The 16,411-nt window shown below is 39.2% G+C and overlaps 1 protein-coding gene across 1 annotated transcript in view; it reads left to right on the top strand.

Moving 5' to 3' along the window:
• The window catches only part of pex14 (peroxisomal biogenesis factor 14), a 40,318-nt gene that overhangs the window by 556 nt on the left and 23,351 nt on the right, over positions 1 to 16,411 (top strand). Inside the window, exon 3 of the mRNA XM_028410645.1 lies at positions 757 to 807. Coding sequence (XP_028266446.1) covers positions 757 to 807 — 51 coding nt within the window. The remainder of the gene's footprint in view (positions 1 to 756; positions 808 to 16,411) is intronic.

Here is a 16,411-nt window from a genome sequence, read left to right as displayed (position 1 = left end):
CGTATTTTCATGTGACCACGTAGCCTTGTGTCTGATTATATGCAGTTAATGATAATTGCAGTGGAAAGGTCACTGTTAGCCAAACATGTGTGTTGGTTGGGAACCTTTGCTAACACATCGCTGGTTTAATGTTCTAACAATTTCTGGTCACTGCAAGAAAACAGCTGTCACAGGAAATGGTAGCTCGTTAAAATTCACAACTGACTGATCCACGAGTTTATACTTTGCTCATACCATTACATTTGTCCAAATTTCAGTAGGAATAATCACATATGATCCCGAATAATTATGTGTAGTTGTGAAGTGAAACACCATAATATAGAGTGTATACGCTAATCCCACAGACTCATACAACTGTGATCGTCTTTTGTTGCATTAATAATATTTACGAACTATTACGTGTAAACTTGGAACTGTAACATCTATAAGTATCTGTGGACGAGCATCCAGGTTCTGTCCCCACAGCTCATTGTTATATATGGCTGAGGAAAGCTAGACAAATGTAACTCCAATAGTTAATCTTATTGTATTTATTAAATACTGCTTGATCAATGACTTGTTAATGGAACTCATGTGACAGGAATTATACTGTCTATTACTGTCCTGCTAGACATTTGGAAAGTTAGAGGGTGATTGAAGCTTTCAGATGTATTATAGTAAAAGTTTTTGTGCTTTTATGTTTAAGTAACCTTCAAGTCAACATCACTTTTCTCCAGTAGATGGCACTCTCATACCAGTGTTTGTTTATCTTTTCAGTCTGGCCTTCCACCTGGAGATGATGCAGCAGCTCGCCCCAGAGAAGCATTGGTAAGGATTCAGTATTTAAGATGGATTATTGATTCTTAATGCAGTAATGACTAGAATTACAAGCACATTTCAAATCCTGTGGGAAAAAATGGAACAATTTCACTTTATACAATTCGTTTTTATGTAGACAAAAGGAAAACTTTAAATACATTAATTTGAAAGGTTAAAATACATTGAACATGCTTTGGTTATACTAATGTTTTAGAGGGTGCAGGTTCATTAACACTGCTAATGTTCCTTCCCTGTGATCAATGTTAGGTCATTGGCTGTTATATTTCTAAAGAACAAATGCCTGCAAATTCTTGCAGGAACATTGAGATTGCTTTTACTGAAGATTTAAAGACTTTTATTTGGCTAATCAGGGAATATTACATGTTCCCCTGGGAAATCCAGTGTTAAAGGCTTCCAATTAGCAGACAGTCACTTTAGTTTCACACTGGTGTCCCCAAGCCATAATGAAAGTGTACTTTATGTTCCCTGCCTTTTGGAGAGGAAAAAGAATTGAAAAACATCCATAGTAACTGTGGCAGTTACTTTAATCTTGTATAGAATGAAACTTTGACAACATACCTTTTGTTGTCCTTTGTTTAGTGTACTGTTATTAATGTGTGTAAGGGCTCTCACTTGGGAACAGGGAGATTTTGAACTGGCCAATTAGTGTGAATAATGTTTTTGTCCTTAGAGAAGAGTGTTAAAAAATGGCTATGATGAAGTTGATTAAAAACTGTGGTATCTTACTAAAATAGCTTCCAATGCAATCAAAATAAGCACTTCAAGTTGATAATGCAAACAAAGGGTAACATTTAATTAGACTTCAGATCAGTTGTTTTTAAATAATGTGTAAAAGAGAGTGTTTATGAGACATAGCTGGCACAAGTGATGATTATAACCAGGAATGTTGTTATTGCTAAGTGAGATGGAATGCGTCCCAGGTACATTCACTGTCCTTGTATGGGCACAGCAGCCAGGTTAGAGAAGTGCTATATTGTTCAGCCTACATGTCTCAATGTCATTCACCACCATTCACTCTTCATCTTCCCCCCATCATCCCTTCATGCCAAGGCTAATTTAATCCTGGGGTTATTGATTGTGGGAGCATTCTCCCAGGCTTTCTTTCAATTTACTTCAATTTCATCATCCCAGTGCGCTTCAAGACTGCCTCCTCAAAAAGGGAAGAAATTCTTGTTATGAGGGTCCTGATTCGAGACTGGTTGACAAGTCCCACCACCACCACCACCCTTACTTCCAGCCCCTTTTCTCCTTTCTCTTTTTGATGAGCTGCTCTTTCCCAGTTAAGTGGATTATTACAGTAGGGATAATTCTTGTCACATGGCATTATTTGGATGAGGTGAATAATTGAAATTTGTGTCTGAAAGGATTTTATCTGGATGAGAGGAAAGGGAGTGCTGGCAGGGTTGGGAGGGCAGAGGGAGAGAGAGAGAGAAAGAAAGAGCACACACGTTTGTATAACATTTATGTGCACATGTGCATGTCAGACAAGCCAGTGTGTCAGACTGGGGACACCAGTCATGTTAACAGGTTCTGACTCACCTCGCCCAGATCAGCAGGCCCTGGCACACTGCACGGGTTGGGCTCTCCTTCGTGGCAGGAGGGCCCAGCTCAGGGGCCAGTGCCACAGCCTCTGCCACCATACAGGCCAGAGGGGCAGATGTAGACCTGCAGTTACAGAGAGAGAGAGAGAGAGAGAGAAGAAAGGGTGGGAGAGCCTATGTAAGCGTGCACTCCATGGTTGACTGGTATACCAGTCCCTGCCAGCCACTGCTGTTGCCTCTGGCGCTGCTGTTTGTTCGCTCTCATCCTGTCTCTTGCCGTCTATAATCTCCGCCCCCCCCTCCCACCTTCCACTCATCCCTGCAATGGCCATTACCCCTGCCAGTCTCTTGCTGGTATTTTCCTAGTCTTTGTGCTCTCTCACTATGGTGACACCCTGTGCTCACATCTCATCTCAATCAGTCATTTTGCGCAGACTGATATTAGATCCCCCCAAAAACATAGAACACAATATTTATGTGAAAATGTTTTCCCTTCAGAATGGCAGATATATTGACATATATTCACACATATAGTCCTGATATGAGGCTACATCAGAATAGATAGGTATATGTATTTTTTTAACCTTTATTTCATTTTTAATGTTTTTTATTAATTAGTTTAATATCATGAAAAACACATGAAAAATAATTGTTAATCAACTGATGCAGCTCAAAATATAAGTGAAAGTGTTTCTTATCAAGCACTCTAATGCAGGTGTACTGACATTCTATGTCCTGAACATCCAGGACAATGCAGAGTAAACGCTGTCACTGCAGAGAAAGTTATTGCTGTGACATGCACAAAGAAGCTATTTGTTACTGTGTGCATGTGTGTGAAGGATCATGTGTGTGGAGGTGATCCAGGGGACCCCTCACCAGAATGAATCCTTAATGCTAGTTGCATTAGGCCAGTTTCTTTCTTATACTACATTAATAATTGTGTGCAAACATGTGGTTTATATGTGCAGGAGATCCATCTGTATCATTTGCACAACTCAATGTGTGTTTGCGCATGTAGCCATCAACAGTGTGTGAACTGGGTGTGTGTTATGTGTTTAGGTTTGGGGATTTTAGTACAGCAAAGGGAGGGGAAAAAGAATTGTATAAAGAACATCCCCGGTCTCACAGCAACTTCAAAAGCTCTCCTTCCCCAGGATATTAAGCGACTGTGATGAAAAATTTAGCAAGCGTTAAATAAGCTTCTTTGAAGTGATCTGTTTTGGCTCAGCAGTCTCCAAATTTCCGTAGCCCCACTGCAATAGCCGTCTTCATATAGAGGAGGAATAAAGGAACAGCAGTTAAGTGCAGGAGTTGTGGGACACCTGGCTGCTTGGCAGAGGACTTGCCAGTTGGTATAGCCAAAGACACTGTATCTTCAGTGCCCTTTTGTTGTTCTCTGATTCTTTTTCTCCTCATTTCACCTCTCCCTCACTGACAGCTCTTTTGCTGAGCCTGGTGATTTGTAAGCAAGACAGATGTTGCTCATATGTTAGCACTGCAAAGACTTTTTTTTCTTTTCTTATGTGTGGGTGTAACACAAATCTAAAACAGTGGTGATACCAGGAAGTCAGAGGTTACTCTCGGGTCTTGACTCAGATATTTTTGTGTTCTTTAATGACATTCCCCATGGAACATGAATTTAAGGAGAGCTATATCCTTTTTCACACCAGTCTATTGTGTGCGAGTGTGTGTTTTCCGAGTCAAGATCCTACATTTGCCAAAACCCTAAACATTACATACATACATTTTTAGCGAGTGCACCATCACATTTTAGCCCCCATAAAGCAAAAATAACAAGAAGTTAAACTCTTATTTGATAATTCATATTTCAATTCATTTCACATTCATCACTTTTAAAACCATTACTTTAATTTTTCAGAACTCCAAGTTTCAACACACTCCAAATTAATTATTGGGGCAGAATAAGAAATGGGAGCCTGTAATGAGTCTGGTATGGTAACTCCATTCTGTCAAGAAACTAGGCTACCATTTAGTTAGTCAAGGGAACCTTCTCTGAGATTTTCCTTTTTTCCTCTTTGCTCATTACTTTAATTGTAATTGTAATCCTTTATTGGAGCTGTCTGCAGTAAAGGAGAATTATGGTCCGAGTGGGGGCGCGAGCCATAGAGATATTTCATGATTATTAGGGAAGACGGTCACTAGGTGGCAGCCACTAGTTCGGCCTCGCTGTAATTACTGAGTGGGAAGTGATGTCGAGTAACTCTCTCTGCGTGTGTAAGTGTACATGTAAGGGTGTAAGAACAGAGATCTCTGAAATTCTTAGTTGCTGAAGAAAAAGTGTTGAATAAAACTGACGACTGCTCATCGTCAAAAGATTCTGTATGATGCTGACTGTGAACATGCCGTGCAGAAACAGAACGCATATGTTGAAAGCAGCTGTCTTCACATTTTTTGTTATTTAATTCTAAGTAATTACATTTGGAATGTTACGTAATAACAGTGTGGTGTAATGCTGAGAATGGATCATACCGTTACCTATTGACTGACAAAAGGAGCTTCTATACACCACAGTTCGTTTCAGTGGTTGTGGTGACGTTTTTTTTTTTTCTTTGAAAAGCATAAATGCTCAATTCTCTGTTTCACAGCACTCATTGTGCATCATGCGCTGTTTGTTTCAGTGGTTAATGATACAGGAAGGGCCCTCCATTTTATTGTTGCTGTGTTGCACTTTTTTCCCCTCCTCGCTCAACACCAGCAGCCAGCCTCCTTAGAGGACTCAGTATGAATTCTCACTGTCATGTCCAAGGACGAGTGGCGCAGGGTCAGCTAATTGCTTTTATGATTATGATTTCACGTCAGATTTATCGTGCATGCTCGGAGCACATCTTCCAGGTCCTGCCGACGCTGCTGGCTTGGATGGGGAAAATGAGTTTACAGCTTCTGGCTGTGACTTCTTGTTTAAGTGCAGGTCACACTTTTTGACTCATTAGAGTTGAACACAGAGGGTGAATCATAAAGGCTTTTCCTGTAAAAGCCTCTGTTTTCTATGTCAGTAACTGTACTTGTTTTTCTCGTATTTGCCCACAAAAGAGCAATTTTTGACTTTGTCTACAACATGTGCTAAAGTTTGGAGGTCATGAGTGAGGAATGACACAGACAAGGATTTTGGTTTTTCTCTCGTTTGAACTTTTTTACGAGCAATAAATCTCTCATCTTCATTTCTGTTCACAGATGAAATCATTACGCTTATTCCCCTCATAGTATGCCAGAATTATCAGTTGACTTCTTTTTGATGTTGGTGACTTTTTTTTCTCCCCCTATGGTTCCACCCACGTCTTTGAAAATGATGAGCACAGATGAGTCCAACCCTTTTTATAAATTACTTTTATTTTGTGGTTTCTGCCTTGTGCGATGAGCCGGACTAGATCTGCATTTGCCAACCCAGACAATAGCATTTTTATTGTTTTTCTAGTGAAAGCCATGGAAGGCTTTTAATTCACCATAAAGTTCATAGTAAATAAAGAAGAAACCGTTGTCACTGTGCGTCAATAATACACATATTTTATGTAGATAGAGTTTCATGTCATAACCCGCAGCTCTAGATTTGTTGCAGTAATTTGACCTCGCTCTGACCTTCCTTGCTGAGCCGCAGTGTGACTGGTGACAGATGCAGCCTGGGAATATGGTTTGGATAGTTTTCCAGTGCTCAGAGGAATGCTGAAGCTAGTTCTACGCAAAGTTCATTTTGGAGACATATGTAAAGTCTATGATTAAGCTGAATTCAATAAACTTTAATGAATACTTAGGGCTTTATTTGTAGGGTTTTTGTCTCAGCAAGTATATTAATGTAAACGGCATGGTAACAGAGCTGTAATTTCCTATTCTCCCACAATTTAGTGAACTGTCACAATATGTTTACTTAAGAAATGATAGAAATACGACACCAGTTTAATTACAGCGTAGTCATTTTGCCTCAATATACTTGGGAAAGTGGCCTTATTGAGCTGAGCTTCCTTTATACTCTCTATTCTGCTTTGTAATTACTTCATCTTGATTTATCGTCTTTTCTTTGTGTTTATGGTTGTAAACTGCTTGAGTGAGTAACTTGGTCCGAGAGTGGCTTGTCTCCTTGCAGCGAGGCTGGAAATCTCCTGATGAATCTGAGATGTCTCTGCTGTCAAGACTGCTCACATCGCTCTCAGCCTCCAATGTCACTTTCAAGGCATAATTACACAAGTTGTGTTGATTAGTATGAGAAGCAATTACGGTGGCTTTCCGCCGCAAATGGAGAATGTGTTGGCTTTTGATTGACAGGAAGCATCCTGGCTTTAATAAGTAAATGACTATGGTAATTCAGGTACTGAGACCCTTTGATTTGTCAGCATCTTTCTAATTTTTGTGATTCCTCTGATTTTAATGAACATGAATTTGATTGAATCCCCTTCATTTCCCCTGTCTCCTGCACCTGTCTGTCTGTCTCCTCTCAGACCAGCTAGCACAAGGGAGCTGTATACTTAATTCTTTCAGAGCTATCCAAAACAGTCATGCAGCTCAGGCTGAATTATTTCTCTCTGAATGAATCCAGTGTGCAAAAAAAAAAAAAAAGAGAGACAGCGAGAAAGAAATGAACATCATGCAATTTTCGCACACTATTCAATGTGCCTTTTAGCATATCATGTTTTCACAAGTGTAGAAATCAGAGGAAAAATTGTTTGTAATTGACACTTTGGGGAACATTTTTTTCTCTTTTATCTGGCTTCCCAGTAAGTTATTAGCTGTTAATTTGTCGGCAAGCTCCCCTACAGCGCCAGATATTTGTTCAAATGCTGGGATCCCCTCAGCGCATTTGTAACTACACTTCTGAAAACGCTGCCCTGTCTAATTATGTAATATAATACTGCCTTTTAGGCAAGTTTCTTTTAATTGAATAATATTAGTGCTAGTTAGGGGTAAGCTATTTGAAGAGAAATGCATTGTTGAGATGTACTGCAGTAATACAGCAGTGTAAAGATCGGTGTATTTTAGATATTTGAATAGGGGCCAAACATTTTGATTGGCCTATCGCTGAGTCTCATATTTCTTTCTTTGTTAACCACAGTTGGCCTAATCAAATAATTCCCTGTTTGTCTTAGTAACCCCCTATAGAGTCATACATGCATACATATAATAAAATAATTTGCTCTTGCACTCCCTAGCCCAGCTGTAATTTATATGGATTGAATGAGTGCTGCATTGTGAAAAAAGCATGAGTGGACCAAACGCTCGTTTGTCACCTCTAATAAATGTTGGAATGTAAATTATGAACTTATGCTTCAGATGTAAATGCACTTTATTCCAGTCCTTTAATGTAAACAGCCCACTCCAATACATTAAGGGGTAGGGGGGAAGGGGGGGCAGAGGGGTACTAGACTTGGAATTTTGACTGTTTTCACAATCAATAATAAACACAAAAGAGCCTAGATGGGGAACGTTACATATCTGATGTCGCCTTCATAAATTATTGCATGAAAGCAGGCTTGTACACCAAAAATGTAAATACATTAATGTTATTAATAATGTAGTGACTAATAGTTCTATCAAGACTGTAATAGCAGTTTAATGGAATATGACAGCCAGAATGTATTACACTTCTTACATTTAGACGGGACCTCACATGACATTTATCAGGGATTTCTGTAACAATTTTTTTTGATTATTTTGTTAAGTTAATTGCTTCTTTTCCCCCCCGAACGTCTTCTCACAGAGAGGGGCTAAAAAAAAAGAAGAAAAACTGGTAATGGGTATTAATTAATATGTGTCGGTTTTCTGGGTTTGATTAAAAATAATGAAAGCAAAATGCTAATGGGATTTCAGAGTTTCTCAGTGTGTGGCGCCCTGAGATTGTGGCTTTATCTGGGGAATCTGAAAAAAAGAGATAGTGTGCCACACTCCAAGCTAGAATGAAAGTGACAGAATACACAAACTGTGATTAAAACCCACTAAAATAGAACACTTAAAATATTAGGATAACTTTATGTGTCTATAAATGGTACCGTTGTCCGTAGTGAATACTTCAGCCTGACAGTCATCAATGGTTTCAAATGGTCAAAATCATCACCTGCAAGTAAAGGTCAATGCCCAAGGCACCAGGAACGGCTTCTAAAAAGTTTCTGTTGTTTTTCCAGCTATGACAATGTTTCCAGTGTAGCTGGTTCAAACATCGTCATAGTGTTTCAGAATAGGGTTTTTCTGGGCTTTTGATTTAAATGACACCCACCTCATGCTTCTTTAAAGCTGACCTGCGCTTCACTTCTCAGCAAAGAGAACCTTCTCAAAACTACGAGTGAAGACAAACAGCACAGTAAAGACGCAACAGTAGTCACTAGCACAGCTAACAATTATCCAACACCTGAACTGGCTCCCTTCCCTGGTGTGTGTGTCAAGACTGTCGACTTCTTGTTAATGCAGTGATTAACAGGAAGATTGCATTTGTTTTCCTGTGCAGCTCTCCTGGCAGCCGTACTTTGCTTTCTCTTTGATTAAAATACTGGATAGATGGATGCATTGTAGGTCTGTCATGAACTTCGAAAGAAAGGGTGAGAATGAGATGACAGAATAAATAGATGAGAGGCTGAGGCCACTCTGTCTTCTCCACACTGTGTTTACTGGGGATTTTGGGATTTTAAGGGAGGTACTGGTGGCCTGCAATCCTGTGGAAAAACTCAGCCAGCACTTAAAGCAGCCAATTCTCTGGTCTTTGGTTGTCCCCCATCATGACTTTTCTTTATAGCTCCCCAAATCTTTATTTTTTATTTAATCCCACTATGACTTCTGTCTGTCCCTCTTTACATCTACAGGGCTATGTTCAAAAAGTATGTGGAAAGTGGTTTTAGGTATCATGGGGATGAGAAAAGGGGAACTGAAGGGGCTTGGTCAAACAGCCTGTACTTTTGAAATGCAGAGAGTGGCATTGTCATGTGTTTTCTGTGTCAAGGTCGACAGAAAATGTCAGAACAGGTGTGCGTCTGCTGCTGAGTTGCTTGCCAGCTCAGCCCCTTTACTGTAACACGCCACCCTGTGTGACATTATAGTGGTTCACTGTGGGTTGTTTCCTCTGCTCATTCTTTTGCAGAAGCCTGGTAAAGCATGCATTTTCCACTGTCATGTGTGGTTCTATGTGAAACTAGTTGTTCAATTTTGACCACTGCTACTGATTGACACGTATTCAAAAAACTTGCAGTAGTGATGTGCAACACTGTTTTCAGAGTAATCCTTTTTTTTGTTTCTAATCATTAATCCTTGCCATTTGTTTTCATGCATGGCTTTGTTTTCAATTTACTGTGCAATAAATGGAAATACTGTTTTTATGTCTAAAAACAGGAACATAAGGATATGAACCTTATGTTAAGCTGTGTCTATAGACTTTGTTAGACTGCTACCTTATGTTATTTACAGTTTGTAAGTAACAATATATAGTTGCAGGAAAGCCATGTTGAAAAACCTTGAAAATTCAACCTGAATTTAGAGGCCATTTATACAAAGAGTCATTTTTTACATTTTTTATAACCACCGTTGTGTTTAACCTACTGGTTTAAGAAAGTTGAAACTATTTATTCAATGTGACGTGCTGTCTTGTTTGGGTTAAAGAAAAAGAAAGACAAGTGCTGCTTCTCTGACCCTGATGATTGTTGTTTTTAATGCTGTCAGCAGCACGCTCTTTTTATGCTTATCACTCGAGGTTAGATTCTTGGTGGTAGTTGGACGCCTCCAGAAACGGAGAATTGGCCAACATTTTTCTTTGTCACTTAGTGTGATCAGGAACAGACTCAGCTTTCTCTCTTTCTCAGAAACCAAACAAAGGCTTACTGCCTCAAGTTTCCTCCCTCATTTGATGGTGATTTCAGACTGACTTGTCTGCCACTGTAGATGTGTGGCCCATTGTCTTGGCAAGTGTGTCTAAATGTTTCTGACAGGTCTCAGTGAACGACAGGCCGCAAGGGTAAACTGCCAGACTTTCCTCCCCCCCTTTGACTCCACCTATTTCACTCCTGACCAGTAGATGGCGATGTTCATCTTCTCTGGCTCTTCTCCCTGCTTGATGCATGTCCCTTTACTCCCCTTTCTCTGTGGCACTCGCTAAGGAAAGAGGGGTCTCACCCTTAGTGGAGGGTCATGCCACCAATTCCTGGCCCCCTTTGAAGACCATGAAATTGCTGATCCACGACACATGATTAGTGCATTCAGCCTATTGACTGGAGAAGGGTTGACACACGATTACAATGTCACTGGAATGTCACAATCTGCCTAGTTGTCTTTGTGAGCATACTCTCATCTGGTGGCAGAGTGTACCCAAGAAGGAATAATTTGATCAATAAAAGGACACCTCTCTCTATTGTCACTGGCCTTTCTATTGTAGTTTTATTAGCCAATTTGGCAGGCTGGCAAGGCTGCACAGAAGACTGATGCCAGCTCCTTGCATCTTCAGCTCTTTGGTTTATTTGGCTATTGAGCTGGTTCAGTTAAACTGGCTTTGCTGTGTGTGTGTGTGTGTGTGTGTGTGTGTTTCAGGATGTGTGTCTGTGGGTGGGTGCTTCCTCACGGAGAGGAATCGTTTGGATCAACAGAGAAGGATAGGCTTGTCACTGTGAGTTGCTTGTAAAGGAGGAGGTTCTTCTCCTGACACCACAACACAACTTCTGTGGTGTGTCGCTCGGACACAAGCTTCACGTTGTTTGCTGCTGGTGCCGCTTGCATTTTGCCTCAATCAACTAATTGAATGTGAAAGGCCAGCAGGCCTTGATGATATGAAGGACAACACAGAGCAGTAGCAGTTTTAAGAAAAGCTGTGTGGTTTGTGTTTTTTGTATTCACAAAGGCTAAAGTGGTTGTTTTAACCAGTTTCAGTTTATGTCACTGTTTTCATATTCAACACATGGTCTAAAAGCTATTTCTGTTGCAAGAAAAGTCTCTTCTTTTTAAAAAGAAAGAATAAAAGAAACCATTTAGGATATGATATATCTTAAATATGTGAACTTTTTGATAAGCCTCACAACATTGACCTGAATTTTCCTAAAAGCAGTTTTTGGTTCATATACCATTTTTGGATTATGAAAATTAAAACTAGTGAACAGTTTTTCAATACTCAATACTTTTGTATTTTTATTAGAATGTTTGAACAAAACTTTTTTTTCTTTTTTGAAACCACATTATGGCCACATTTTCAGCTACATTCCTTTGATATGGTGTCGCATCGGGAGTGGTCTCATTCTTGTCACAGAATGTCATCACTGACTGCAAAAGGGAGGAAAAAAAAGAAAAGCTTCGAATTACAGGAAAGAGGCACTGCATTAAAGAACAAAGGAGATCGATGGCAGTACATTAAATTTTATGCGAATGAAAAAAAATCAACTAATTAAAATTGATTACTCCTGCTTTGTAAATGTGTTTCTGAATTAAATTATTGTATGAAAACATTTTGACCAATCGAGGAGCTTAGGAAGTATCCATTACTGGATTGCAGCTGAGAAGGGGCTGCAGTGTTTTGTGGTAGCTAAGTAGTTTGTTGTGCTTCACTGCGACTCCCCTCTTTGCACCCCCCACTGGTAAAGTGCCATGGGTTAATCTCTGATGACCCTCATCTCTCAGAGCAACCCCAGACTCATGGTTTGGGCCTTTTACCTGAATTAAAAGGAAAGTGTGGTCTTTTTATGTGTTTTTGTCTAAAGTGGGGGAAAGTGAGGTGTCACTGACAGAGTCACTCGTCTTTAGTCATCGTGACTCTCGAGGCTCTCTGTGCCCCATTGGGGATGTCCTTATCTAAACAGTCATCTGTCTCACTAGTTTAGCAACGGCAACCCCAGGCAGTGCCACTGACAGTTGCACATTAAGAAATGTCAGAGTCTGCTTTATACCGTATCTTTCAAGCTAGTTTTAAATTGGCTTGCTGCCACATGTTTGTCTTCGGTTTTAGATCTCACATGAATAAAAGAATGCATCTCTTTGTTGTTGGTCCGTGTTATTTTAAAAACACTTGTTGGCATGAACTGCTGTTTTTTTCATGCTGCACTGAAATGCTTTCATATTTAGGCCATGTATCCAGTTCAGTGTTACCAGTTTTACCAGTTGAATGTACAGTATAAAGGACATTAAAAAGTCACGGCATAATTGCATTAATCTAGAAAAGTAAATAAATAAATAATAAAATATGTGATTTAGAAATAAATAATAATGTTTCCCTATATATTTATGTGTAATTTAACTCTGCACAGCTTTTGTATTTGGTGTCCTTGCTCGTTCATATGTGCTTTAGCCGTCTGTGTGTCTCACCACTTAAACAACTCAACTTTTCCATGTTTGTGATGACAGATCTCTGATAGAGAAATGCGGCTGAATGGAAAGTTTCGTCTGTACGTGCAGTGGTCTTGAAAAAAAAAGCTTTATTTCCGCTGCCCCACCCCCCCTTTTTTACAAAAATTGCATAATGTGCTTTTGATGTCATGATTGTAGCCTTGCCCATGGCTCTAACAGTGACACTGATACAGCACTGTATGTTATTTTTAAACCTTTGCATAGCAAATGTCAATGAAGTTTTCCATGACCCCCTTTCATCTGCTGAAATGTTGACTCTGACCTTTAAATTTCAAAAGTTTGGACTACTCAATAAAGATTGACCACATTCTGAGACTGTAATAGACAGAACACCAGCCCTTTGTATTTACTCTCACAGTACCATTCAAGTGTATAAATAAGCCCCTTTTTTACCACTACACCTTTATTAGATTTTAATTGATGCTAAAGTTGAGTTCCGGTAAAAGCTACTCATGTGCTTTCCTCAAATTGTCTCTTTTCTGTAGAGACACAGCAAAAAATAGAAGACCAGAAACTGTGAAGCAAGAAACAAAAGGTTCTTTTTGGTTCACCTCCATCAGGCCCCTTAAAGCTCCTGCAGTGCATGGTAGCTAAATGGTCAGGTCTCCACCTCACTTCCTGATGTCTCTCAGGGTCAGTAATTCTCTATAGCTGCTCCCATGAGGTTTTGCTTCCTTCACTAAAGGTCACATTAAGGTGGGAAAGATGTCACAATTAGAAGGGCGTTTAAAGCTGCTCTTTTAAAAAGATTAAAAAGCACTGTTGGCCACATCAAGCAGTCATGTGAGTAAAGGAAATATAATAATTGCATTAAAACTTAATTCCTTTCTGGTAGGGCTCTGATATCAGAAAAGGTATTGGGTTAAGTCATTTAAGACACCAAGCCCTGATAGCAAATCATCCATGAAAGCACCAAATTAATATAGAGCTTCATTTTTCGTCGTCTCTCACTTTCTTTCGCTTTTGGTCTTCCAAATGTGTGTTTAGGGGAGAAATTTGAAACTAGGCTAACACAATTTTTGTTCATGTCTATCAGTCTGTTATTATATCAGGGGCACTTCTCCGCAAATGTACAGGCCAGGGCAATTTGGAATGAATTGATTCACACTGAGACCGAATCCTATACTTGCTAATGATTTCCTTTTAGCCCCTCCATTGCATCCCCCCACCTAACTTCTAGTTCAATCACATCCTCCAAACCTCTTCATTGTTGCAGATGAAATGTATACATAGATGAGTGGAGTAGAGATGACATTGAGTAAGGAGTTGGTAAATGCATGACAATGATGTTTAGTAAAAATGGTAGATGTGACACTCTAGTATCTTTATCAAAATCTATCTATCTTTAAACAAAAGAGCGTCTGAGATAGAACGTGTGGTAAACCCTAAAGGAAGGAAGGCTGCAGTTGCAAACTGCTTTTTTACATTTTATGACTTGAGTTATTGCTTCACAAGTGGTGAGATGGCCTAAATATTTGTGTAAACAAGACTCTTGAATGCATTCTTTTGATGCATCTTCTTCCAGACACTTTGAATGCAAAAAACTAACCAAATGTATCATATCAAATGATTAACTGTTTCACTATACAGTGTCTGAATTTCCCAGCTGCTCACACTTACTGCTACTCAGTCCCCACTGTGCACACCTACAGATACCTATAGGTTTTGTGGTATATTATTGTTAAGTGCTATTACTAGTTAAAGTAAAAATATACAACTGGTAACATGGATTCCCTCAGGCATCCATTCTTGTGGTTCGAACATAATTGGATTTCACTCTCATTTCTTACAATTTGAGGTATCACAATTGTAATTTTCAGACAAGTGGAGTGCAAAGTCTTGTCCAATTCAAACTCAATAACAGTTCTGTAATCTTTTTTTTCATCAAGTTCACTCTCCTTAAGTGTGTTGGTTAATGTCATCTCTTTCTATGATTGAGTTTTCACCTCTTTTTCAGCTTTACCTGACACTTTATTGGTTATCTGGTTTGAAAAGATTATTGCTTTTAACATGGAGCACTCTGGAGCAATAGCAGCCAAAGCTTTAAAAAAGTGCATAATTATTGTTGAAAATGCAAATGATTGCAGTTTTCTGCATAGAAAAGAAATTTACCAGATTTTAATTTTTTTATATATTTTGCTGTCACCCAAATTGTGCCTCATAGTGTTATTCATCTTACCTCCCTAAAAGCCCAGTTGTGTGCTACCCAACACTATAACTAGGATGATCCATAAGTCAATAACAAGACTGAAATCTGTGCAATGTGGTTATAATTGATTGAGATGTCTAGATAGAACTTGTGCAAAGCGTCTATGTCATCTGCTAAGAACTGCACTTTTCCTCTCCCTGAAGATCTACCACTACAGTTTTAACCAAATGGACATTTACCTCATTAGTTTGGCGCTGAGCTAAGATGTCATACATATGTCTGTTAACATTGATACAATTTTCTTGTCAATATTGTGCTACTGAAATTTTAAAGGAATGTAAACAAGGGTTGCTCATTCAGCATATTCTTGCTCTGTTAGGTCAATATCTCGCACAGGGCCTGCATCAATCTGTTAGTTACCGGAATAAATATTAGAATATTAGATTTTAGTGTGTTTATTATCTCTGGTTTCTGCTGGTACCACAAGTAGTGTCTTTGGCTTTCTTACTTAAGCGATGGAAGCTTTGCTAAGAGCAGAATGATGTTGTCTTGTTATCAAAGGGATATTTTCTCATTGTTTTGACTGTATCTTTTGGCCCAGAACACCAGTTGGGGGTTTACCTCGCTAATGGTTTAATCTGGTTGTCACAATGAAGGTTCCGGGTGACTGCCTTTAATAAGCCCTCTGCATATAGAGATCCAGGAAATTCTATACCTCTTGAGCAACCCTTGTGTACATCAAGGTCACGGTAGTGTCCCTGTGAAATGGTAAATTTGTGTCTAAATAAATAGTCATATCTCATGGGATAAATCTGGTACATTGTGATACAATTCACTATTGTGACAAGTATTATATAGTTACTGCATGCGTATAAGGTTTACAATAAAGTATACTTCTGCAGGATGTCCCTGGATGCACTGCAAAAGCTTAATAAATTCATAAGTTTAAAAAAGAAAAAGATGCTCCACTGTGCTGTGTTTGTCATAGAATCTAGCTTTTTAAACAACCTCTCTGCCACCCCAAGCCCTCAAACAAGTTGAAACTGCAATTCTTTTGGATTGAGACAGGTTCATAGTATATGCAATGCATTACCCAAAATGAATTACCACTGGCAGAGCGCTCAATCACTTTGTATCTTTCAACACTAAGAGAAAAGAAGAGTAATCAAAACCTTTCAACCTATTAGAGGGATGACTTTTACAATTGAATCATGGGGACCACAGGTGCGATAATAAGTCATCGAAACCTCCCCTCTAGTGTGTTTCCCCTTTCTCTGTGTTCTTACATATTTATCTATTTTAGGAGGCGCCACTTCATGGCGCCCACTTCAAATTTATGTTTTAATGCCATTTGTGAAAGATTTTTTTCCTCTCCCTCCAATTCTTGGAAATGCATACTGGGTTGGAAAATTAAGGTGCATCTCGAAGGAAAACATAATAGAATCGATGAACGCAGTGCACTTAAAACTACTGATGTTCTGATGCTATTTAACGTTCTAGTGCATTAACGTTTCAAGTCATTACAACATTCAGGCTGGGTGATTTGATCATGGCAGGTTTTTAACTGGAAGAATTACAGAAGTTTTCAGCCAAG

The sequence above is a fragment of the Parambassis ranga genome, chromosome 7 (assembly GCF_900634625.1).
Source record: "Parambassis ranga chromosome 7, fParRan2.1, whole genome shotgun sequence".
In the NCBI taxonomy this organism is placed as follows: Eukaryota; Metazoa; Chordata; class Actinopteri; family Ambassidae; genus Parambassis; species Parambassis ranga.
The sequence above is the reverse complement of the archived record's forward strand: the minus strand, read 5'-3'. Positions and strand labels throughout refer to the sequence as shown.